This window comes from Erpetoichthys calabaricus, chromosome 8 (genome assembly GCF_900747795.2).
Source record: "Erpetoichthys calabaricus chromosome 8, fErpCal1.3, whole genome shotgun sequence".
NCBI lineage: Eukaryota > Metazoa > Chordata > Cladistia > Polypteriformes > Polypteridae > Erpetoichthys > Erpetoichthys calabaricus.
Genome location: NC_041401.2, coordinates 72,077,244 through 72,103,783, shown reverse-complemented (window position 1 = coordinate 72,103,783; position 26,540 = coordinate 72,077,244). Strand labels below are relative to the sequence as shown.

The following is a 26,540-nucleotide window of genomic DNA, read 5'->3' as shown; positions in this document are numbered from 1 at the left end:
AGTGTCATGACATCAGTGCTCTTTCAGGACATAATGTCAGAATAGTTTTAGGTCTTCACTTAAAACTAGAGTTTAGTGTGGTACATAATGTCAGTACAGTTTTGGTGGAAAGTTAAGGTTTGAGGTTATTGTGGTTAGGGTATAGTGTGAATGGTATCCACATTCTTAATGGCATAAACTTAATTTATTAACTTAATTTAACACCTAATTTAAGACATTTGGTTCAACTCATGCCTAGCTAACAGTTTAACTACTGCATTTTTTCAGACTGCATATGTAGCCCTCTGCAATAGCCGCTGAATGTTTGTTTTTCTAACCATGTGTATGAAAGTTCTGTCTGGCGTATATAAACTTCAGTCCTAAAACTGCATCATTATCAAGGTACTGTGGCTCTGCAAAGAGATGCTTCTTGGGACCCATAGAATTAGGATCCCTGTCTGTGGGATAGGCCACTGTGAAAATGCCTTTACAGATTTTTGCAGGCATTTTGCCTCAATTGCACACCCCTTTTCACCTTATATCCACTCTTTCCTGGAGGGTATCCAAAGGTTTTGATCTTCATTCTTACCACACTGTAAACTGAAACCACTTCCTGGCTCTAGTATAAAAATCACTGCATAATCAGGCTAGTTTTCTCCCAGCTCCTACAGTGTCTTAGTGTGTAAGTTTATCTGGCACAGTAAAATCGCCAGTATTAAATTAAAACTTTAAGTGTTTGTATGGTCCTGGGTCCTAGTGTTTAATTTAATAATGCTGCACCAGCTGTAAAATAGTTTAATCTAATCTGGGTAGGGTTTTGCTAAAGCTACTTCATCAGATCCATCCATTTATATCAGAGTAGCGTTGGGCACCAGATAGAACATGCTGCCAGCTCATTAAAACGTACACTCACTCACACTGGGCCAATTTACAGTTGCCTAATAATGTACATTTTTGGGATGAAAACAAATGTATCTAAATTAAAACTCAGGCAGACACATGGAAATTGTCCATACAGGATTCAAACCCTGGACTCAAGTGCTGTGAGGAATTCATGCTAACCACTGTACTAAGGCTACTTCATGAGATCTTACTGTGCTTTCTCTTATTTATATCTCTAAGCTGCCTTACTTGATAAACGCATACAACAACAATTAAAGCTGAATGAGCTGTTAGGAGACATTGCAGTAACAAATGGCTCCAAAAAAAAAAGTTAATAAAGAAACACTAAAAGTAAGACAAGTATTATAGTCTAGATGAAGAAAAAGTAGTCATGGTGAAAGGCCTAGTCTACAAAGATATATAGTTTATAATATAGTATACTGTATAGTATGTTCACAAATTTATAATTAAAATTGAATGCATTTATTACTTCATCTCCTAAGCACCGTGGAATACATTTCAAAGTATGTCATGGTCAAAGTCTGAAAGAAAAAACAGTAGTTGCTGTGGAAGTGATTCTTCATTTCTTTTGTCTTTCACCTGCACTATGTTAGGATATGGCAAATCGCATCTTTGACTAAAGCAGTCAACTGCAGATATATTAGAACAATTTTGTTGGGAATAGACCATATATTCCAACAAGTTAATTAATCTCATCCATCTAATTTCTTCAAATCAAAAAAAGGCATATTGTGACCTTTTGGGGGACACTTATGAATAAATCCACTACAACAACAGCCAAATTCGGCCTTCTCATATACTAAAAACATGCAGGTTGTAAGTGAAGAAAGAGGCAAAGGAGAACAAATGAAAATCTGGGGTATCAACCAGGCCACCCCGTTTTAGTGAGAGTCCAAAAAAGTGAACACAAATGAGCAAGTGGTGGTGCATCTGAAAACAGGCACACCAAAAGCGTTTTAAGCCTACAGGGCTTCTGAACACAATCAGCTCTCTAGAGAGTGTCATGTTCAGGTAGCTCCAACATCCAGGGGCTTGCTTTGCTGAAGCAACACACCAACTTACAGGAGCCCCTGACTTTATATGATCCTGACCAGAAGAGGCGGAGGATCCAAGATAGTGGGGTGGTTTTAGATGCCCACTTCTCAGCACTACAGGGGAGAAAGAAGTCAACACAGTTAGTGACCCTGCACCCTTGTGGTCTGGCTAGGTATTGCATACCTAGTTTGAGCCTGGTGATTCTAATCTATTGTATATTGAGTGAACATAAATATATGTGTGTGAATATGGCCTCTGATGGACAGGTGCCCTGTGGAGAGTTGATTCCTGCTTTTCGCTTGATGCTTCTGAGTTTTGCATAGCGCAGAATTTCAAATAGTAGCTACAGAAAATTAATTTCTATCAACTGCACTACAGCTAATTTTTTCATCTGGTCAGTCCCTGGCTTTAATTAAATGTCTAATATAATTGTATGACTTATTTGTGTTCTTGTTCTGTAGACATAAGAAACATTTAGTGCAGAATTAACTTTTGTAAGATGTAGAAAGATGCTTAAGATTGTCACCAAATAGGCAGACATCTATAATTTTTCACTTTATTTTCTCCATCAGAATAGTTTATTTTCTTATTAAGACTTTGTTCTGTTATTTTTAAATGATGAATAGCATATTCATGCAGTGTGGTCTAGTAGCTAAGGGCAATAAAACCACATGTCTGTCAGTTCTCTCTACACTTCCGTCTTAATGGCAAAACTACTACGACTATTGTGCATATCTAAAGGAGTCATTCAACTATAAAATTTATGTAAATAATTGTACCATGTTTATATTTGTGAAATATTTTGTAATGATATCCATTATGCAAAGACACTATAAATAATAAAAGTAGATTGTAGATTAGATACAAATTGTAACATTTTTAAACAGTTGCAACTCACTCACTTTTATATTATATTTAAGATTACTTCAGCCTTTATGTGCTTCTCATCAACTTGCTGTTTTAAAAATATATATTATGAAATCATTTTTCAAGATCTTCTCAAGTATGCAAGAAACAGAGCATTTCATGTATAGACAACACAACTCTTGAGGTAATTCCTTTGAATCATCATAATCATCAGTTTAATGGCCATTTTCTGGGTTTACTCAGGTTTCATGGTTTCCCCCAAATGTTTTCTCTCCATGTTCAGTGGCCCTAGAAATCTTTGGGATGAGACCCGTTCTTTTCATGTCACTAGACTTAACCTCCAAGCATATCTTCCTCTGCTTCTTCCTGGGCCTCATCCAACCAACTCTGTTTTGGTGCACCTCTTCATGCAGTCGTCCTCTGCCCTTTGCTCCAAATGCTCACACCATCTTAGTCTGCTTCTCCTCAGCACAACACCTATAGCCTCTACACCAAGCCTTTATCTCTCAGCATTTATCTTCTTTTCACAACCAGACACTCCACACATCCAGCTGATCATTATTATCTTTGGTTCTTCCAGCTTTGCTTCATATTCCACTTTTATCGGCCATTCCTCAGTTCTGTGTTAACTCTAATGAAGAATGAAAAAAATAAAACATATTTCTGGGCTCATGCAAGACTTGTAGAAACTAGGAGATACCACACAGCTGAGTAAAAAACTCATATACTGTATGTGAGTTTCACCATAGCAGGACTATGTGATGAATGCAAAGTCACTTAACAACTTTGTGATTGCAATTTAAGCTCTTTGATATGCCACTAACCCTTGATGAGAGTATATATTATGTAGTGACTGATATGCAGAATAGGGCAGGACTGGCTGTCCCAGTGTAAGAATACTCATATTATGATGATATTCAACTGTAATCGATTATCAATTCTGGAAGTACATTAGGAAAGGGAAGCTTACAGCCTGCCATAATGATGTTAATATATGGATGTCTACTAGGCTCCTACAGCTAACCACTAGCTAATTGAACAACTCTTGTGGGGTGTCCAACTCATCTCCTTTAAATGTACTTCATTGTCCTTTTTCTCAATTTTTATTTAAGCAGTATGTGACCTATCACTTATGAAACAATAACTATTACTGCAAATCCCCTCTGACAAAAAACACACTACCATGACTGAATTAACTTTCTGTATTATTACTGTAATTCTTGTTTTGATCTTCCAGCATGAAGGCTTAACAGAGTATATCAAGTTCAAAAATAATGTTGTTAGAGGCCCGACTAAATTGCAAATAAACTGATTGACTAAACTGCTTTTCTATCCAATGACACATCATCTTCATAGCTTAGCTACTGTTATATAAAGATACTGTATACATTTAAGTAGTATCAACTCCTTGTCCTCATCGCTGACACAAATAACCGTAGATCCACTGAAGTTGGCCTTCTAAATGCTCCAAAGCCTCCTTTGTCTCAAGGAATGTGCTTTTCACTTTGTCATTGCAACCTTGTGAGGCATTATAATTGAGGTTGCTTTGTTAAGACCCTAACAGTGTTTGCCATTTGTGCTCCCTTTCTTGATTTCCCCATTATTTTCCATTTATTTGAATTATCTACAATTGTATTATATTGTATTGCCCTGGATAGTATTATTGAATGGTTTGTAAGGGTGTGTTATGGATAAGGTCTGATCTATAATAAAATATGATTTTTTTATGAGCAATATATTGTTAGAAAGACAGGATATGCTACTTATTGTTCAAATGGTTTAATAATGAATTAGATTTATATAGCATGTTTCTAACTACTCAAAGCACTTTACATATACAGGGGTGAACCACTTCAGCTATCACCAATCTTAAATGGCACCCATCCTTGTGCCAGTATGCTCGCCACACCTTAGCTATTAGGTGGTGAAGGACTGAGAGAGATCAATTAGAGACAGGGAATGAATTAGGGGCTAGAATGACCAGTCCATTTTGGACAATTTAGCCAGGTCATTGGGAAATATCCTGGTCTTTTTGAAAGAAGCTTGAGGATCTTTTATGACCACAGAGAGTCTGGACCTCAGTTTAACATCTCATCTGAAGGACAGCACAGTGTATCCGTCACTGCACTAAGACATGGGAATCTACACACAAGACTACAAGGTAAGCACCCCTGATTGCTTCACTAAGATCTTATCCAGCAGTAACCTAAGGTTTTTCCTAGATTGTCTCCCATCCAGGTACTGTCTAATCCGAAACATTCTTAGCTTCAGGTGGATTACCATTTTTGAAATGCAAGTGGTACAGATGCTGGATGGAAGACTTTGCCTTTCAGAAAGATTTATAATCAATATTTTTACAAAATGAAGTTGTCTGCTCAGACTATTCATCTTAATAAACCTAAAAAATGAAAAGTAATTTTTAATCAAAGCAATCAGTTCACAATATACAAAATTAATCTGGTCTAGGGGGCTCACTGAGCTCTGTGCTGCATGCTTGTAGGCTAACTGTAGTCAGGTCCTTAACACCATTTGCATGTGCCTGTATAACATTATCACGCCAAATAAAGGTGACTATGTAGCAGATAAAATATGTTAATTGTTAAAAAAAAATGTTTAAAAACACTAACCTTTTTGTAGTAAAGTGCACATCAGGTAAGCTGATTTGTGTTTTCTATTAATTACAAAGACGTTATTTACTGTAAATTATTATTTATCTTGGTGCAGCAGAAAGTCCATGTGCTGCATGCTGGTCAGATGGGCATATAAGAATTTTTCTGTACTCAATAAGAATGACTAACATTAGTGCTATTAATATAAAGACTGATGATATAAAGAGCGGTTGGCTTTTATATCATTTATTGATGCTTTCAGAACCTATTTTAGCAGCATTTGGCACAAATCAGAAATCAACACTGAAATGGATCTTCTATCCATTTTTATCTGATTAGATAAGTTGACTTTTAGCCCACATGGTGTGGAAGGAGATGTAAGCTAACTGATACAACAGGAGAGGTGAACTGAAGTCAGTGTACTGAGACATGGAGACGATCCTTTTTTACATAATTCGAAAGAAGGAGAAATTAGTTCTTTTCATCTAGAAATGAGGAGGAGGACCGATGTGGTTCAGTAAACATGCACGGTGGGCGTGTGTGTAAAAGTGTAGAAGTCCACCTTTGCAGAGTAGGGTGACTTGAGGTACTGCCTATAGCTCTCAGGGAGAACCAGCGACGCGGCTTTGAGTAAAATTACAGAACAAAGAGAGGACTGTGTTATTGGATTTCTCAGACTTGACGTCAGAACCTCACAAGAAACACACACACACACACAAACCGGAAGCGAAAAGTTTAGTGCTAAACGTGCGCGCTGAGAGAGCGCTCCTCGGACCACTTACCGATCTGTCTTTGACTCCAGGACTTGTTGCTCCGCTCTCGGCGGACCCGGCAACGATGTGGGACCCCGAGGAATTCGCGAAGCACTGGCGGACGGAGTTTCCCGACGGGGAGATTCCGACTATGAATCTCAAATGCTTGGAGGATATAGAGAGCGAGTTGGAGAGGTGCAAAGGCAATATGAAGCGGCTGCAGCAGGCGCTATCGGAGGAGAAGTTCAAAGTTATCTACCTGCAGACCACCATCGCCCGGCTTAAGAAGGGCTACGACCAACGTCGCTGGGATAGCACTTGCTCGGAAGAGCAAGATAGGAAGCAAGCGGAGGTGGGCAATGACGGCCCTGTTTATGCCAGCGTGCACAGCAAACAATCCAAGGAGGGCTCGCCTCCGTGCAGCGCAGTCACCGAGTCAGGACCGGTGCCCGAAGCGAAGGCATTGTACGCCAACGTACAGCCAATTGAAAAAAACAGACCCGAGCCCGAACTGGAGCGCAAGAGTGACAGCGACCACGACTATGAAGAGATAGACCTCAACCTCCGCTGCGTCCGAAGCAACTTGATTACACCGCGAGTCAGACTGAAAGACACCCGGGAGACCCACCCACACAAGTCAGCCATGAAACTCTACCGGCGAAGTAAAGACTTTGATTCAGGAGACGAGGGTCGTCAGTCTCCTGCCTTTTCTGCAGAGGACGTGCACCTCCGCAGGCTGCTGGCGGTGCCACCACGCTCGCCACGAGATTCGCAGCACGGATCAGGGTACAGCACCCCGGACAGAGGCAGTGACGGGTATGCTAGCTCGGAGCAGGATGACTTCTTATCAGGTGAGAGGCTGCCGCGCACTTCTATTGTCTGACTGCTTTTTCTGTATTTCATTGATTTCTCTTTTTGTCTCCTACGTCTTGACACCCATAAAAACGGGACCGCTAACAAAGCCGGTGTCTCGCAAAACACGGGCACCGTCAACAAGTCAATGAGCAGTTCTCATCTGCCAGTGTGATTCGTTTGAAGATTGTTGTCTCTTTGTCTTGTACATTAGCCTATAACGGCCCAGGGAGAGGGCGGAGGACAAAGAGCACGAACGGCTTGCCTCTTAACGGTGATGGCTCGTGCACTTGCAGGATTTTTTTTTTTAGGACTCGATGGGGTTAAGTTGCGAGGCCAGGCAGCCACCGTGTTCGCACTCTCTCCCAATTAACACCGTTCAGCTAGTCGGGGTAGCACCTGCGTGCTTTCTCCTCTCCAGGCTGTGACGGAGCCAGCTTTTCACAATTCACATTTTTGCAGCGGAGGAGGTGGGTTTGTGAACTCGGCAACTGGGTTGTGCGAAAAAAAAAAAAACAACTTTTTCTCCTCTTGCTGTTACCACTCCCTTCCACCCCGCCCCCTGTGGTTTCTTGACCTTTATTAGTGAGATTTGGCAGAAAGGTGCCGCTGCATTTTTTGCTCTGTTTTCAGGTAGTGAATATTACCAGAGTCAAAGAAGTTCTGTTTTGGACACATGACTTTCTGATTCATTTCTAAAAGCAGCAGCTTTAATGGGTGATCTCAGCGCATGTTTAAATATTCTTATTTGGATGAAGACCTACAAAGGGATCATTATCAGCATCAGATCTTCTCATCCAAGACATCTCACCAATACTTACCCTCTCAGCTACAGCTAAGTAAAAAAAACAACCCTAACAATTAGATAGGCATCTCAAATCACAGTGATGTGACCTTGTTTTAACTGTACTCCACCATGTTCTATTCAGCAGTAGCAGCGGTAACACTTGGTTCCGAACTTAGTGAAATGTGGCATACTATCCAAAACCCATCCATATATTTTTCTCCTTTATTTTGTGCTCCATATTACAACTCCAGGCCTTCTCTTAATTGCATAAGTATACTGGCTTACTGAAACACAGTTTTTATGTTGGTGATTACACATTAATTTATTATCCCTACTCTTTTCTTACAATATAGGATGCTCATAGTAGTACTGTGACAGGGAAATTCTTGTTTGCATGTTTACTTTCATTTATTTGACTGATGCCATTATTTGGCTTATCCCTTTATTTACAGCATTTATGGTACAATTGGTCACATTTCTTTTGGTTTTCCAATTGGAGCACAGGCAGGCAGGAATTGAACCCCATATCTCAGGGTTTGAAGACCAAAGCCTTAACCAGTACACCACACCGAGAAAAATCAACTTACCTGACACACAGTTATGTACCCAGTTTGTGAAACATATCTGAGAAAAATTCCAGTATAGTGAAAATGTAAAGTGCAGGCTGAGTTAACAACAAAGAAATAAGAATCTGAGATCATGAATATTCGACATTCAACTAGAAGCTCACAGGCAGTCTCTTTTCCTATTGGTGCCCCCACACACTCCCTCAATGGGAGGTCTGTGAAACTACACCTCATTTAGTCTTACGGGGGAAGCATTGCTATGGCAAAAGTAACACCTTAAAACAAAAACAGTAAAGTACCATCTGATATAAGATGTGGACCTCCTCTGTGTAAAATACCAGTCAATGACAAAGGAGCATTCACTCACATACCTGCATCATCTCATAATGGAACAACTTAAAATTCTGAGGGCTCCAACCTGCATGTCTTTGATAAGTGGGAGTATGTGAGTAAAAATTGCAAAAAACACAGTTAGGATGTACAAACATCCTTACAGTCAGGCAAGTAGACTTCTAAACCTAGACTTCTAGCCTAAAATTTTGGGTTACATTGCAAACATGCTGAATATAAGTTTATGTATATTATGTTGAGCCTCTGTAATGTACTAGTAAGAGCTTACCTGCTGTATTTTGAGTTGTTCTGGTGACCATGCTACGAGGTCTAGGAGTTGTGCAGAGAACAACAACCAAATGTCTCCCTGATCCAAATAAATGATATGTCATACTCTGAAAGGCTCAATGAATTGAACCTGAAGAGAGAAAGCTATGAGGAACCTAATGCAAGCTTTATGCATCCTCAAAGCTATCAATAAACTTGATCCATCAAAATTCTTTCGATTTGGAATACTAGAACCGTAAGTAAGTCAAACAGCATATCACATACTGTACTTGAGGAAAGCAAGAGGAAGTGGTTTTAAGACTGAAGCCAGGAAGCTCTTCTTCACATGAAGAGTTGAAGGAATCTGGCACAAACCACTGAGTCATGTGCAGTAGTTGAAGGAGAACCTTGACAACAATTTCAAAAGTACCTGTGTGATATATTGGGACAGTCTAGCTAGTAGTAGTATTGTCATAGAGTGTATACAGAGTACAACAAAATTCTTACTTGTAATATGCATCCAACATGCAACATGTCATGACTCTCCATAAACAAGAATGCAGACTTTGAAGTATACAAGTTATGCATTCCAGAGAAGAGTTCAGCAGATACCATGTAACCATCAGCTAACTAAATGAACTTGATGTACTGAGTGGTCTCCTCTTGTTTGACAAACCTGTTATGTTCTTCTGATTCTGGCACCATTACTGTCCACCAAGGCATTTAATATTTCCTTATTTGAAAGACCATAAATGATGATTTTTTGTCCAATGTAATTTTTTTTTTTATAAGTTAGTGCAGTATGGTTAGAGGTTTCTAGTGGTTTAATAGTGTTGGTGCATTTGTCAGACCTAAGCCTTGTGTCTGTGTGGAGCTAGCATTGTCTCCTTGTGTTCACTGGGATTTCCTCTAAATCACATTCCTGTGATGTGCAAATTAGATTGATAAACATCTGTGAGTGTGGATTAGTGAATGGAGGTATATTCTCAAATTGAAGGCTTACGTTCGCACATACACACTACACTATGGTGAATTATTACTCCCCACTTTGTGCCTGTTTAGCCCTTTCTGGAATTAGCAATGGCATTTTGGCAGTATTTTCAGAAGCCTGAAGCCTGCCTAGACGTGTAGAGACCAGTTCTGTACAGCTGGGAAAAATGTCAGCATGCTGCTCAGCCAGATTTCTCATTTGCCTCATATTTACATGACTGAAGTACATTGAGCACACAACTGTGTTGTATTTCTTAGCCAATCAGCATGTTTGCAAGCAAATTATGAAAAGAAAACAATGCACTGCAGTCAGTCACCTTGTGGTATTTATTGTAGCATTGACAGGAAGTGGGCATGCATACTGTACTGTCAGTTTACAAACTAACATTCCTCCACCTCTGGTATTAGGCATGCAATGCATGATGTGCTGATCGTTCATTTAGTGTGAGTAATACACAAACTCTTAGCAGGCAATCATATCGGTTTTGCATTTGTAAGTACGCAGGAAGAGTAATAAATTGCACAGTTCAAAAGTATAGTGAGAATTATTGTGAAGAATATTGGCATTAATACTGAAATGCAGGGTTCTTGTGAAGTCCTTGGAGGATAAGTGTCACAGTAAGTGAGTTAAAGTGAAATAATCCAGTTATCCATTATCTAACATACACATTTTTATGTTGTTACGAGTGTGACAAGGAAGTTAAAAGTGAAGTGTGTGAAATCTCAACTCTTTTAACAACACACAATATTACTTTTATCACATGGTTTAGAGCTTAGCACAGATCACCAACACCTACTGTATCTTGCAGTCAGTGTACAAAAGCAGGCAAGCATTACAGTGCAAGTATAGTGCACATGCATAAAAGATGAAACATAGAGCTCATGCAAAAGGCATAGTGATAGTGGGGAATAGGAAAACATCCTGCAATCCTGTCCCTAGTGCGTTGGATGGATGTCGCTAGTGCAGAGGGCAAATATTCATTTATATATTAAGTGGTCAAAAACTAATAGTTTGGAAATCATTTGTTGGTTTTTGTTATCACCTAATGCAGTACTCTTAGTGGTGACTCTCATAGCAGATAACATTTTTGTTTCCTTGCAGATGGTAATTGTGTGACTTTATGGAAGCATTGTGGTTTTGTTGCAGTATGCGCCATTGACTTGCAAGTGTTCGTGACTCAAACTGTGAACGTGGAAGAAGCAGAGAATTGCGTCACTCGGTCTTTGTGCTTGTCTGCTGACAATGAGGCTGTTTAAGGAGTGCTAGATCAGCACACTTTTAACAGAGCAGAGTGAGCTGCTTGTAAGTTTCATCCATTCAGTTCAGTACAGGGCCACATTCATGATTATGAATTCTCAGGTTTCACACTGCCTACTTCAAAACTCCTTTTTAAAGAAGAAAATAATTGGGGCCACTTACACTATTAAAGAAACAAAAAAGTGTTTTTTTCCTTTGGAGAGTAGCACATTCAGATTTGTTGCACTTTGAAGCAATTATTTTTTCAAAACTATTTTGTTGTCTATGGTGGTCTCATTTCTACATCTGTCAGAAATGTACTGTTTGTGTTCTTGAGTTTCAGTTCCCCACTTTACCATAACATCTTAAAACAAGCCAGAAATCTGAATTGGCTAGACTTTCATCCAACAGGTACTTTATACACACCAACATACACATTTAAGAATGTGAACGTGTTTGTTATTTTTGGGTTTTATGTTAACATAGCTCTGTTGTTCTTGGAGACCTTAGTATTCATTTGTTAGGAATTTTGTGTGAAGAGCATGTTTTTTTAATTTTTCTCTTTTTTTGTCTATGTTACCCTGAATGCATGTATAAACACTGTCTTCAACCTAACCAGTTAAAGTCTTGTTCAATTTTTGATTCATCATTCTTTATATTTTATGGCACTGAAAATACATATACCACCGTTATGCTTAATATTTCAGTGGGCACTTTGATGGTTCTATTAAGTTTGCTAGACTGATACATTAGCATTAGAACAATCTGGACTAGAACAGAATATTCAGTCCAACAAAGCTCAAGAGTCTTGTCCACTTAATTCTTCTAAATAAATTTTTGAAAGTCCCTAAAGTCCTACTGTCGACCACAATACTTGGTTGCTTATTCCAAGTGCCTATGGTTCTCTGTGTAAAGAAAAACTTCCTAATGTTTGTGAGAAATTTACCCTTAACAAGTTTCTAACTGTGTTCCCATGTTCTTAATGAACTCATTTTAAAATAACAGTCTCGATCCACTGTACTAATTCCCTTCATAAATTTCAAACACTTCATGACTCCTCTTAACACTAGAATCCCTAAAGCCTACGAAAATATTCATAATGCCGGGCCACCTTAAATTCCCTCGCACCTCCTGATCAGTGTCTTTGCTTTGCAAATATATAAATCAGCATAAGCAGAAAGCAGCCTGCTCACTCATCCTCTTCCGAGGCATCTTAAGTCAGACACTAAATTCTCAGAGGTGAAATCACTTTATCTGGGAGTTAAGTGTCTGGAATTGTACAACGTAAATAATTTATCATTACTTGGAATACATACATGTGTGTTCCGTGTCTACAACAATCTGTGTAAATGTAGGATGACAGGAAATGCAAGGCAAGAAATGTTCAACACATAACTAAAACAGAAACTTTTTTCATGTTATAGTAATCATGACAAAATGAATGCTGATGTCCTCTTGGCTGGTGCAGAGGAAAGAACTGCTGTCTCATAATCAAGAAATTGTGGGTTCAATCCCGGGTCCTCTCTGCATTTACCGTTTTGAGTATTGAGTTGCTATTATTATTACTGTTATATAATAAAAATGCATTTGTTATATTGTTTGGTTATATTGTTGAATAAAAAACATTTTGTTATACCTTTTGTGAAAGTGTTTATTGAAAAGCAGCTGTAAATCCACTACATGCTTCTCAGTATACATTTAAAACTACTTTTCAGTATTTACAGAATGTAGCTGTTGTATTGTTACTTAAATGTACTGCAATATAGAGTATGTGATTTTTTTAAAAAATTTTTTATTTGTTTTCATTGTTATACCTTGATAGATGTTGACTTTGGGGCTTTAGGGCAGGAGAACTTTTGAGTGAATAAGCAATCAAATGAATACCTGTGACATGTCTTTTTGTACTCTGCAACACTGCATTTTAAAGAGTGAGTGGTCAGACTGAGTTTGGCTACAGTGCTGCTTGTCAAACCACTAAGAAGTGTTTAAGACAAGACCTATAAACATATGACACCGTCTCTTGAGATTCTCTTCATGTATTATAAAAATGATAACTGGTCTTTGAAGAGTCTGTGTTTTTCAGTAATTGTCATTTGTAACACGAAATAACCTAACTTTCTCAAACCCATTTAATCAAATTCGTTTTTGGGGGTGGGGGTTGAGGGGAGGAATTTACATACCCACACACCATTAATTTAGAATAATCTGTTAACCTTTCCTTTTTTATTTTCTTGCTTTATACTCTTTCTGGTGTGTGTACATACTGTATATGTAACTATTTATGTATTTATTTATATACAGTAGAAACTCTGGTCACAAACATTTCTGAACATGTACAATTCAGGTTACGATCAAAAAGTTTGCCAAAATTTTCCATCTGTTCACGACCACACACTTTGGTGGCGAACAAAAACACTGGCGGCCAGTTTCCCTACGTCCATTCGTATTTGCCAATGATATCCCATTCTCCGTTTCCCATTTTCTTTTGTTTGCGTATACAGGGCCTAACAAAGCAGCTGATGTTGCAAAAGGAGTTATAATGTTAACCAAGCAGAGGCCTCAAGTGCTGGAAGAGGTGGAAAAACTGTTGCTAGTGTGGTTGAATGAAAAGCAACTTGCAGGGGATAGTGTAAGTGAGGCGATCATATGCGAGAAAGCCAGGAAGATTTGCTGAAAAAAAAATCCTTCTTTGAGTGGCGAAGGTGAGGAATTTAAAGCCAGTAGAGGATGGTTTGAAAAGTTTTGCAAGAGAAGTGGCATTTATTTTTTTTCCCTGTGCTTAAAACTCATAAAAAAGGTTTACAGTGAGTGGTTCGTAAGGGCCTAGCCCGAACTCTTACAATGTTCGTTTATTTGTTGTTCAAGGTTTTCTCAGTGTTATTCAATGTTTTTACATTAGTTTACTATTCTACTGTGCATTCCATGGTATGATTAATTATTTTTGCTGCTTAAAAAATATATATATGTACATACAGTTCATACGGTCTGGAACGGATTAATTCAGGGGTGGGCAAAGTCATTCCTGGTGGGGCGCAGTGGCTGCAGGTTTTTGTTCCAACCCAATTGCTTTATAAGAAGCACTTATTGCTCTAGAAACACTTCTGCTTCATTTTAGTTATCTCCCTCATTAAGATTTTGAACCCTTATTGCTTATTTAAGTCTTAAACAGTTGCATTCTCAGTTTTTAACTGCTCCTTATTAGCAATAAGATGCAAATGACGAAATAAACCAGCAGTTATCCATTTTGCTTGTTACCCTTTACACCTGTGTGTATTTATCGTGCACTATTTGGTTTAATTAAATACTTGGAAGGAAAGAGAAGAGAAAAAAGTGAAGGATTGAGAATTACCCATTCGTTTTACACTTCAAAGTATTTGCATGATATCCTTAGAATGGAAAAAAAATCTAGGATATGAGAATGACTTGACATAGCAGAGTTAAAGCACTAACAAGCCATGAAATGTAATTATTGGCAAGGATTGTTTTCTGATTAAGCATCTGGGTTGGAACAAAAACCCGCGGCCACTGCGGCCCTCCAGGAATGACTTTGCCCACCCCTGGATTAATTGTATTTACATACAATCTTATGGGGAAATTACGTTCAGGTCACGAGCAAATCTGGTCGCGTCCAGAGTTTTGGAATGAATTACGGTTGTGACCAGAGGTACCACTGTAAAGAACTTCTGTAAAAAGCCAAATTTCCCCCTGTGGACAATTAAAGATCCATCCATCCATCCATCCATCCATCCATCCATCCATCCATCTGCGAATTTTGGAGTAATCTAGTGTGCCTGTACAAACAATTCTACACCCACAGGGTGAACATGGAAATGCCTCACCAATAGCAATCAGTTAGAGATCTAGTGTCTTGCGTTCAATTTCTACAAGACAGTATCCCTAACCTCTTTCACCACAGTGCTGCCTGGTTATTATTTGTTTGCTATGAATTTCTGTTTACTTTACTATCAGATTTACAGTATTTTGAAACATGCTAGTACAGTTTTTAAAATGTTTATATAGATATATATATTTTCTAAATACAGAAAAAATAATATTTTGTTTAATTTTTTTACACACCTGAGGCATTAACTTATACAAAGCATATAGCCTGAAAGTACACACATGCAGTTCATGCTTTCTTGCCAGATTCTAGTTTCACTTTTTGTAATTTGTGCTGCCTTATAGGAGGTGTCAGCACAGATCTAAACCACATTTCAAAATTTAGAACTGTTCATTCTGTACTCTTCATGTCTTCAATAATGCCTGTCTGCATGAATCACTACATGGTCACAATGCATAATTAAAACACCGATAGTTATGTGCATGACTTTGCAGAGTAGTTGTGTGGTTCATGTACTTTTCTCCAACAGGGCCTGCGTTTTTTTGTTTTTTTTAATTCGCTTCTTGCTTTGTTTCTCTTAATCTTTGCGGCATCAGATACTCTCTTCTGTTTTCTTCGCATTGGTCTGTTTCCTGTCAATTCAGACTAGATTATTATACTAGTGTAGTTTGTGATATCACATGATTGTTTTGTTAGTTGTTGTGAATTAGGTGTAATTTTCTAGAAGAACAGAATGATTTCTAGTTCACCTTTTAAAGTTTCATTATCCATTTTTAGGAACTTTTCCCTGTTTTCATAAAATCTTTAAGTACCACTGCTTATACTGTTTTAGTTGTCAGTTTTCAAAAGTAGATACCACTTGGTTTCTCAAAGTTCATTTTTGACTACATGGGTAGATTAAAACAAGTGGCTGGACACAAAATGCAAAGTAGCTAATGTCCACAGATTGTTGAATAATTGAATGACTCATTGGCTGATTTAGTAGCCAGAATGGTATGAATAATGTGAGAGGATTGTGTTTTCACTTCTGCACAATGACAAAAAGACAAAAAAGGATGTATCAGCCTTCAACTATATCTTTTTTTCACAAATTATTAGAATTTTTACAGAAACTGAACTGTAGCCTATGGCATTTAGTTGGGTCAAAGTAAGGCAAAACGTTGATGGACTTTCCTGCAGAAAATCAATTTGATTTCACTCTGTCATTGAAAAGAAAAGCCTTTATGTTATCTGTTCTGAAAATCACATTTGAATAAAATAAATATAAAAAAAAACAAACTCTCCAATGCAGCAAAGTGGTAGCATTGTAAGCTCTGGTTTCAGCTCTTAGCCAGTTTGTTCTCTATTTGAATTTTGATATTCTCTGTGTACTCACATTTTTCTCCCATTTCCTATAGACGGTCATATTATGTCCGCTGGAAACTTTAAACTGGTCCATTTTGGAGTGAATCTATGCCCCTCAATAAGCTGGTATACCATAGAAAGTTGGTTCCTTCTTTGAGCCCAATTTTAATAGTACAGGCATAGGCTTCCCCCAATCCTGTACTGGAAAAGGCAGGTCCAGAAAAAATGCATTCTTTCATTAATCCCACTTCATCATTTAGAGGTTTGTGTTAGCCTAAAACCTATACTGGCAACACTAAACACAAAGATGGTACCAACACTGGGTGGATCACCAGGTTATTACAGAAAAATGCCGTTGTACTCAAACCACACACATGTGAGAAAACTTCTCAGAGTCTGTGAACACCACCGCGGCTCTTCCCATTCAAACTTTGTGCATAATGCACTGATCAGGCTGCCATCCTTCAGCTGCAGCACACTCATGGTAAATTATCTAAACACGGAAACCTAACACACCTCCTGCTGAGAATATGAGTGCCTGGTGGCTTTCTTGTGAGGCATGTGTGGTTTTTAGAAAAAAATAAAAAAGCAATGGCTGCAGTTTGGAACTTTGAGGGAATCTCTGCAAATGTTTGGAGCCAATTAACGATGTTTGTTTACATCGAGGATGTGTCCAGCCAAACAGTGATGGACGATATTATTCTCCTGGACTTCATTTTTTTCTCACATCTGAAAACAGAGCAAGGTAGCTTAATTGGTGATTTTGAATCAACCCTGTACAAGCGTATGTGGGAATGTGCATGAGTGGGGCCTTGTGGTGACTTTGTTATCCATCTGGGCTTTTTTTCTCATTTGCATACTGCACTTCTTGAATGGCTAATAGGTCCTAGGGAGACTTAACTGCATAAACACAGTAACTCTATATTACAGAAAATGTGTCACTCTTGGTGTTTGTGATATTTCCTGTTCCTCATTAAAGGGTATCACCCTGTGCTGCCTGGTTTGGCAAACTGTCCTTGACTGTAGCTTTCTCCCGTAACCTTTCTATTAATTTAGCTCCTAAGGAGTAGTTATTTTTGGGGCACTCCTCAAAGGTACGATGCACACAGTCCCCTTGACAACAGTTACTTACTCACGTTGCCATACATTGTGAGGTCCTCTAACAAAATATGTATTGTTTCAGTGTAGTCTCCTCTTGCATCTATACATCCTGCTCTTTGTAAGGTTTGTCATGAATTAAATAAAAATATTGACTAAAGTCCATGTCACATTACACAACTTTTCTAGTGATTTTCAGTCAGACTTAATTTACATACTCCTAATGAGTCAGGGGTCATTCACTGCCTGCTCCCATGACTGCCAGACATATAGTCTGACAGAGGCTCATCTGCCTGAAGTCTTGTGTTCTATAAGACATACAGAATGGAAAAAAAGTTTAAAGGGCCCAGATTGAAGCTGAACCATCTCCATCAGGTAGCACATTATTGGTTGTCAGAGAAAGAGACGAGCTTGCAATACTTTGGAAATGTAAAACTGTGCTGGAAGGTCATCACGAAGTCGGGCAATATGATATCCCTAGCAATTTCTAGTCATTTAAATTGACACTCTTACTTGACAAGACGAGCAACTGCGGTTGTCAAGTTTGAAATACCCTCCAACTAAAAGTGTTGTAATGTGACATTGGCTGTAATGAGACTGATTGAGACCATGTATAGAGCTATAAGTGAGGTACTGAAAGATTCCTCAGAACACAATTTCCCAGAATTCTCCTGGGTGGAAGGACCAACATGTAATAACATGTAATTTTCACAATTAAATTCTCCTTACTATTAGTTTCATTCATTTCTTGAAAGACCTTTTTCATATACATGTACATACATGTCAATGCTAAATATAAAAAGCATTTATAGATTAATTTACTAAAATCAGTTAATCCAGTGTTATCATCACCATTTTAATATTCAATTTATTTGTGATTTTATATTTGAGGTGATGCCAGTGGAATTAACAATTTACATATCTAGCTGTAAATGAGAGCTTAAGAGTAGTACTGCAGAAATTGAAAACAGCATTTTATTGTCATTAATGTTTATAAAATAAAGTTTTCATGTATACAGTGTCTGTCCTGTTTAATGTTTTTGCAACAATTGTGAATTATTTATTTTGAAACCTACATAATCCCATTCTGAGTTTCATTGGCCTAGAGCCTATCCTGGCAGCACTGGGCATATGGAAGGAAACAGGGTAGTCTCACTGACACAGAAGGCAATTTGGAATCTCCAGTCAACCTTACCTGCCCTTCCTTGGATGGAATGAAAACCCATGTAAAACTCATGAGTCGAACATTCAGACACTACTCAGACAATGCCTGAACGTGGGATCCATGAAGTACTTTCTCTAAATAACCACTGAACTACCATACTACTCCTTTGGGTAGGCTTAAAATGCATATGTATACATGTAAATTTTTAGATGCTAAAAATATTTAGGCTTTAATGTTAATAAGAAGTACAAATAAAAATCGATTGTCTTTACAATGCATTATTTTTTGTTTTCAAGCCAGATTTTTCTGTTACTTATTTTAAAATAACATAAGGGCAACTTCTTTTGTTCCGGATGGAAATCACTATCGACTTGCTAAAATGACTCAAGCTTTGCCATGGTGCAGTATGACTGTATGCATATTGTTTTCTCTCGTTCTCTGTTTATGCACCTTTGTGTCTTGTGAGTTGTATCGTTCACTTACACACTCTCTTTTTCATGGCTTGTGTAGCTTGTTAATTCAGCTGCAACAAAATGTTAACTTGTATACATGCCTCATATTCCAAATAAAAACTTAACATCCATATGACAACCATGAAGAAGGATAACATTTTTGGAAACACCAAATAAACACTTTAGTTTTTAAGGATACGCACCGTTATTAATTATACTTTGCTTTACATATACAGTGTTCACAGAATGAAAGAATAAATGTAATGGTGAAATTAAAAGTTACTGTACAATGTTTGTCCTAAACTTAATCTATTCAACATACACGCAAAATTTTGGGCTTCTGGTGAAATTGGCACACTAATAAAAATTCTTGGTTCACACATTGTAAGGTTCAATACCCATCCCCAACCCTGCAACCATATACTGTAGATGTATTCTTTTTCTTATCTTTTGTGCTGACATTTTTGAGTTCAGAAAAGTTGGGGCAGAGTTCTGGATCATGGTAATAATGGGCACGTTAGATGAAATAGAAATTTAAAACTCCTCAGACTCGGATGTTTTTGAATAAATAACATTATTATAGGAATGTAACTTTGTATATGAGTAGATTTCAGTTACTCACTCCCGTACTGGTGCAACCTTCCTAGCAGTTTGCAGTGATAGGGTTTTTTTTTTTTTCTTAAAATGTGATGGCTACTTTGGCACCATCTGTTGGTATGACTAGAAAATGCAGGATTTTCATTTCCTCCTGATCAGGGTCTGCAGAGTTGGTGTTGGAGGGATGTAATGCTTACAGGTTTTTGTTTGAATAAGATTTCTTAATTAGAGACTAACCCTTGCCAATGCAAGATTTTATTTAACTTAATGTCTTGTTAGTGGTTTCATTCTGCCATGTCAGTTCATTCTTATGTCGTAGATTTTTTTAATTGCCATGCATATCATCCAAATGAATTTGTAGCCTGAAGCAGATTAGTAAATCTTCTCCCTTTACTTTTTTCTCTTTAGTTTCCTTCCAAATATTTTTTAAACCAAAGTTGACAATGAATATTCACTGGTGTAAGTGGAAACAAGTTATATAGTGGACTGCTGTTTCACTTTTTTATGTTCATCTTATTGCTTATTAAGGGCAAATAAAAAGTGAATGCAGCTTTTTAACAGTAAGTTGAACAATTAAAGGTGGGGAATCTTAACAAGCGGAACAACTAAAATGAAGAATAAAAATGTCACTTAAGCAAAGAGTTCTTCAACAGAAATAATTTACTTCTTATTAAGAATTTGGGTTGGAACAAACTGCATCCTCCAGGACCGACTTTGTGGACCCCTGGTCAAAATTAAGGGCATGTTTCAATTTCAGATCAAAATTGGATTTTGAATTTCTTGAAACAGAAAAAAAAGATTTTGAGGTGGCCTTTCTTGCAGGGGAACCTTTTGTATTAATTTTTTTTACTGTAATGTATTGTTTTTAAATAACATATAGGCAGCTATCTATCTATCTATCTATCTATCTATCTATCTATCTATCTATCTATCTATCTATCTATCTATCTATCTATGAAACCCCAAGGAGATACGGTCGCTCCTCTGAAACCCCCTCTTAAACGGTGATACAATGGGAAACAAATAGTTTTTTTTTTACACCTCCTCTTTGCTCAATGAGCGGCTGGCTTGCTGCTGTTGCCGTACTGCATGATCTGCATCTTGTGTGGCGCTTCGAACATTTAAAAGCGTGTACAGCAGCTGTCCTACTGCTTGTGTTTTATTTCTGGCCCCGGGCATGGTTAAATCTTTTGGCACAAAGTCTCGTCTCGCAAGACATGAGTTCTTGATATTTTTTAGTTTATAATTTAAAAACTATCTGAAAATCTAACAACATCACATTAAAGTTCAATACATTCTGAAAAGAATGATACCAAACATATATATGTAGGTTTTAAAATAAGCTCGATTTAAAGCGTGACAAAAATGTGACATTAAAAATGCCATCGCTGCACTCCCGTTGCACTTTTAGGCTTAGGATTTTATATATATATATATATATATATATATATATATATATATATTATAGAGAGAGAGAGAGACAGAGAAGATATATCTTTATTCACGTCTGAAATGTTAGATTTGTAATTTTAAGGGGAAATCAAGGAAAATGTTTCTTTGTCCCAAACATAATGGAGGACACTGTGTGTGTGTGTGTGTGTGTGTGTGTGTGTGTGTGTATATATATATATATATATATATATATATATATATATATATATATATATATATATATATATATATATATATACATATACAGGTGCTGGTCATAAAATTAGAATATCATGACAAAGTTGATTTATTTCAGTAATTCCATTCAAAAAGTGAAACTTGTATATTAGATTCATTCATTACACACAGACTGATGTATTTCAAATGTTTATTTCTTTTAATGTTGATGATTATAACTGACAACTAATGAAAGTCCCAAATTCAGTATCTCGGAAAATTAGAATATCAATTAAGACCAATGCAAAAAAAGGATTTTTAGAAATGTTGGCCAACTGAAAGGTATGAACATGAAAAGTATGAGCATGTACAGCACTCAATATTTAGTTGGGGCTCCTTTGGCCTGGATTACTGCAGCAATGCGGCGTGGCATGGAGTCGATCAGTCTGTGGCACTGCTCAGGTGTTATGAGAGCCCATGTTGCTCTGATAGCGGCCTTCAGCTCTTCTGAATTGTTGGGTCTGGCGTATTGCATCTTCCTCTTCACAATACCCCATACATTTTCTATGGGGTTAAGGTCAGGCGAGTTTGCTGGCCAATCAAGAACAGGGATACCATGGTCCTTAAACCAGGTACTGGTAGCTTTGGCACTGTGTGCAGGTGCCAGGTCCTGTTGGAAAATGAAATCTGCATCTCCATAAAGTTCGTCAGCAGCAAGAAGCATGAAGTGCTCTAAAACTTCCTGGTAGACGGCTGCGTTGACCTTGGACCTCAGAAAACACAATGGACCAACACCAGCAGATGACATGGCACCACAAACCATCACTGACTGTGGAAACTTTACACTGGATCTCAAGCAACTTGGATTCTGTGCCTCTCCTCTCTTCCTCCAGACTCTGGGACCTTGATTTCCAAAGGAAATGCAAAATTTACTTTCATCAGAGAGCATAACTTTGGACCACTCAGCAGCAAAGGCGAGACGCTTCTGACGCTGTCTCTTGTTCAAGAGTGGTTTGACACAAGGAATGCGACAGCTGAAACCCATGTCTTGCATACGTCTGTGCATGGTGGTTCTTGAAGCACTGACTCCAGCTGCAGTCCACTCTTTGTGAATCTCCCCCACATTTTTGAATGTGTTTTGTTTCACAATCCTCTCCAGGGTGCGGTTATCCCTATTGCTTGTACACTTTTTTCTACCACATCTTGTCCTTCCCTTCGCCTCTCTATTAATGTGCTTGGACACAGAGCTTTGTGAACAGCCAGCCTCTTTAGCAATGACCTTTTGTGTCTTGCCCTCCTTGTGCAAGGTGTCAATGGTTGTCTTTTGGACAACTGTCAAGGCAGCAGTCTTCCCCATGATTGTGTAGCCTACAGAACTAATCTGAGAGAACATTTAAAGGCTTTTGCAGGTGTTTTGAGTTAATTAGCTGATTAGAGTGTGGCACCAGGTGTCTTCAGTATTGAACCTTTTCACAATATTCTAATTTTCCGAGATACTGAATTTGGGACTTTCATTAGTTGTCAGTTATAATCATTAAAATTAAAAGAAATAAACATTTGATTAAACATCAGTCTGTGTGTAATGAATGAATCTAATATACAAGTTTCACTTTTTGAATGGAATTACTGAAATAAATCAACTTTGTCATGATATTCTAATTTTATGACCAGCACCTGTATGTATATATATATATATATATATATATAATATGCAAATACTGTATATATATTTGCATATAATAGTGAGAACACCTGCTTCCCTAAGTTGGATTTAACATATTTGATAAGGTAAACATCTGTCACTTAGAAAGAAGTACGATATTTTTCTGCACTATTTTCCATTGTAAGTTAAAGCCTAGAAAACTTGTTTAAGAGTCCCTCTAAATTTATTGTATATCTTGTGAATGCATCTTAAATGAAATTCTGCAACAATGAAACGTCACATAGCATTTTAATTGCACGACACATACATAGAGACTTTCATAAATAAGACAAAATAATTTTTATTTATCAGATGAAAAGTTGTTGGTTTTAGAGAATGTTCACTTGCAAAGGTAATTTTAAACTCCGTGTCATACAAACATTAGAATTTCTTTTATCTGAGATCTGTTTTCATCTTTATGTGAACTTGGGAATTTTGTCAGATGGGTGCAGGAGCTGTACATGCTAAGGTGCTATTATGCAAAAAGCAATGTGTACATTTTTTCACCAAGAAGGGCAATTTGAATACATCAATAAAAGTTGAATTATATTATGCAAAAACATGTAAACAACTTTGTGTTGATGCCCCCAAGGTTATGACTTGATAACAGTATTAACAACAGATGGATGCCTTTAATCTGTTTTTTTGTTGTGTGCACTGCATGTGTGAACTGTTTTTGGGTGGCTCTCAAAATGAAAGATTCCTGCACTTAGGTCCTTTGAACATAATGACAGGCAGGTGGGGAATAGTATTGAGCTTGTGTAGTAATAGTATAGGATCTGTGTGGAGTTATCTGTATTTTGTACCATGCCCCATCAATGCAAGCCAAATGCAGCAGGAGCACTTTAACTATTCGTGGATGTAGATGACTTGCTGACTAGAGTGTGCTCATCCTTTATGTGTGGCCCTTGGTTAATTGATATTCATCACACTTCTGTAATTAGGAGAGAATTATGTTGGTACAATGAGTAGAACTGAATACTGTTAAGCTTTTTTTTTTTCCTATTCTTTTTTTGTGTATTTGCTATGCCTACTGGCTTTCATTAGCATAATTGGGGACTCTGGGAGTGGAAAGAGTAAACCTAAGAAGTAAATGGATTTTCTACTGGGTACTCTGGTATTACTCTGACATTACAATAATACCTAATAATAAACATGTGCAAGTTAGTTGTCAGCTGTAAACTGGTCCAGTAATTTAGTCTGGATATTTGTCTTTTTGACCTGCGATGGACTAGAGCCCTGCCCAGATTGATTCTTCTGGGATGGGATCCTGCCCACTGTGACTGTGAACTGGATTAAACAGGTTTGTATTTTTTGGGTGAAAAGAGGTCAAAGAAAACAATCCTTTAATCCATCTGTTTTTCAATGTGACCTCCATATCAGTCTGAATGAACAGGTCAGTGCCTATTTTGGAAGGATCTTGTAAGTTAAAAAAAAAATAGTGTTACTTTTGTCTCTGTCATGTGATAGATTCATTTGAAAATACTGGGCATGCAGCAGTGAAAGAAGAAGGAATTCTTGTAGTTTTTTGTGCAGAACCTGCACAATAGTCTCTTCTCAACTGATGGAGTTTTGTATATGACACGGTTGCTCTCAGAAAGCTCAAAATAGTCTTTTCCTTTACACCTGGTGACAGGGAAGATATTTCTTAGGAAATAAATGCTTTGCAAGTGATAGTTGGCACAGCAACACGGGACAAAATGGCTTAAATATGAAGAGCCAGACCTGGTTTTGACCTGGGATTTTTTTTTATTTGGATTGTTGTCTTGGTATCAGATCACACAACAGGCCTTCAATTATTATATTTGCTTTCTTCTCGTGGTTTTTCTCTTTCTTCCAGATATGCTTGATTTAAATATTTAGACGAGAAACTCATTTTTTAATTACTGCAAAGAAACCAGCAAAACAGTTTCATTTGCATTGATGTAGTTGGGTGTGGAGGCAGCGGTGTAAGGAGTCAGAGAGACTTTATATTGGCTTTGCTCCTTCTAACTTGGAGTGTTCTGGTTTTAAGAATGCTGCTGTCCTGTGCTTTAACTTAAATTTGAAGGTTGGTAACAGCAGGCTGCATTGTATACAATCTGCCAAACAATTCCAGTTTGACTGGAAATCCAGCTCCATTTCTTGGCTTGCGTGTCAGGTTGGTGTTGCTATTGAATAAGTTCAGCCTTTTAATTATGATGTCACTGTGTGATTGTATTACTTTGTAAACTGCCTGGTCATAGTCCTTGCTGTGAAAGCTGTAACAAAACTATAAAGACTGTGGCTGGGAGGTTAGAGTGACCCTAAAAACAGAATGATAAAGTTTATTCAGTGAATGGTCGGATAACTCATGTAACAAGTGTGTCCTGATCTGCCTGAATTTTCACCAGTAGTTAATTTTTTCCATAGTATTTCATGAGTGAGTGTACCCTACAATGAACTGGCCTCTGTCCTAGTTTGATTTCTACTTTGACACCGATGTTGTCAGATTAGGCCATGTCCCCTCTTGTCCTCAGTTACATTAAGTGGGTTAGTGAATGTCATTCAATGTAATATTGCAGTGAGTGTTTTTGGGAGAATGTAAGTATTCTGATTAGAATAGTGAGAAGAAATGGCTCACAGGTGCCCAGGAAGACAAGTATGTTGAGGGGATATGGCTTGTGACCAGTTGGAGCTGTGACACTCTCCCAGCTTGAAACTGTGTTCCTGGCAGGGTCATTAACATATAAGCATTGAATTATGTACCGGACTGCATAGTATAAAATTATTTTTTTCATGGAATTTTGTTTTCTAAATGGTACAGGGTGGTTCAGGGACACATGAAAGAGCCATTGCTGAACTCTGGTAACCTGCTTGCTTAAAATGTGTAGCTAGGATGCTGCAGAACTTTCTCCCAAATTATAGTAGGAGTCGAGCAACTGGCAGACGTACTGCCAGGACCCACTGTGAAGCTCTGCTGACTTTTTGTTTAAGACACAAGGGGGTTCAAGGAGTTTGAAGTAAGAAGCTCCTCCTGTCAGATATAAAATATAATTACATTTCCAATGGGCTAAATAGTTTCCCACATTTGATGCAATGTGAGTTGATGAGGTTTGGTGAAATGATCAGGATAACGATACAAATTAAGCAACACAGCATTCTGTTGACTTAAGTTAATCATTTAGAATTTAGTGCAGTGCAGTACAGAATTAAACTTTGAATTGAAGTCAATTCTTTTGATGTTCCATAAAATGTTAACCATTTTATGCTTTATCTCATACTTTTAAATTTTGCCAGTTTACAGATTGATTTTTTTGCCTTTGTGTGTATTGTCTTTCATTCTTCTTGTTTACTTTTTAATGCACCATCGTGGTGCTTGTTATATAAAGTGAAGGTTGAAGGTTTGAGGCCGTTTAGTGTTAACCACCATTTGCTTGCTGTCTTTAGCAGCATGGTCACAAAGGAATGCCACTTGCTCAATCTAATTATGTAGGCTGACCTGGCAGTACCTTACAGCACTTGTATTATATTTCAGTAAAAGGGAAGCTGGCCAGAGTGACAGGTGAATTTAATATCTAACAAGTCTTATGTAGTCTTG

The 26,540-nt window shown here is 37.7% G+C and overlaps 1 protein-coding gene across 1 annotated transcript in view; it reads left to right on the top strand.

Moving 5' to 3' along the window:
• Positions 1-6,119: 6,119 nt before the first annotated feature.
• The window catches only part of abr (ABR activator of RhoGEF and GTPase), a 374,781-nt gene continuing 354,360 nt past the window's right edge, over positions 6,120-26,540 (top strand). The window contains exon 1 of the mRNA XM_028806775.2: positions 6,120-6,996. Within this exon, the coding sequence (XP_028662608.1) occupies positions 6,231-6,996 (766 nt within the window). The 5' untranslated portion in view covers positions 6,120-6,230. The remainder of the gene's footprint in view (positions 6,997-26,540) is intronic.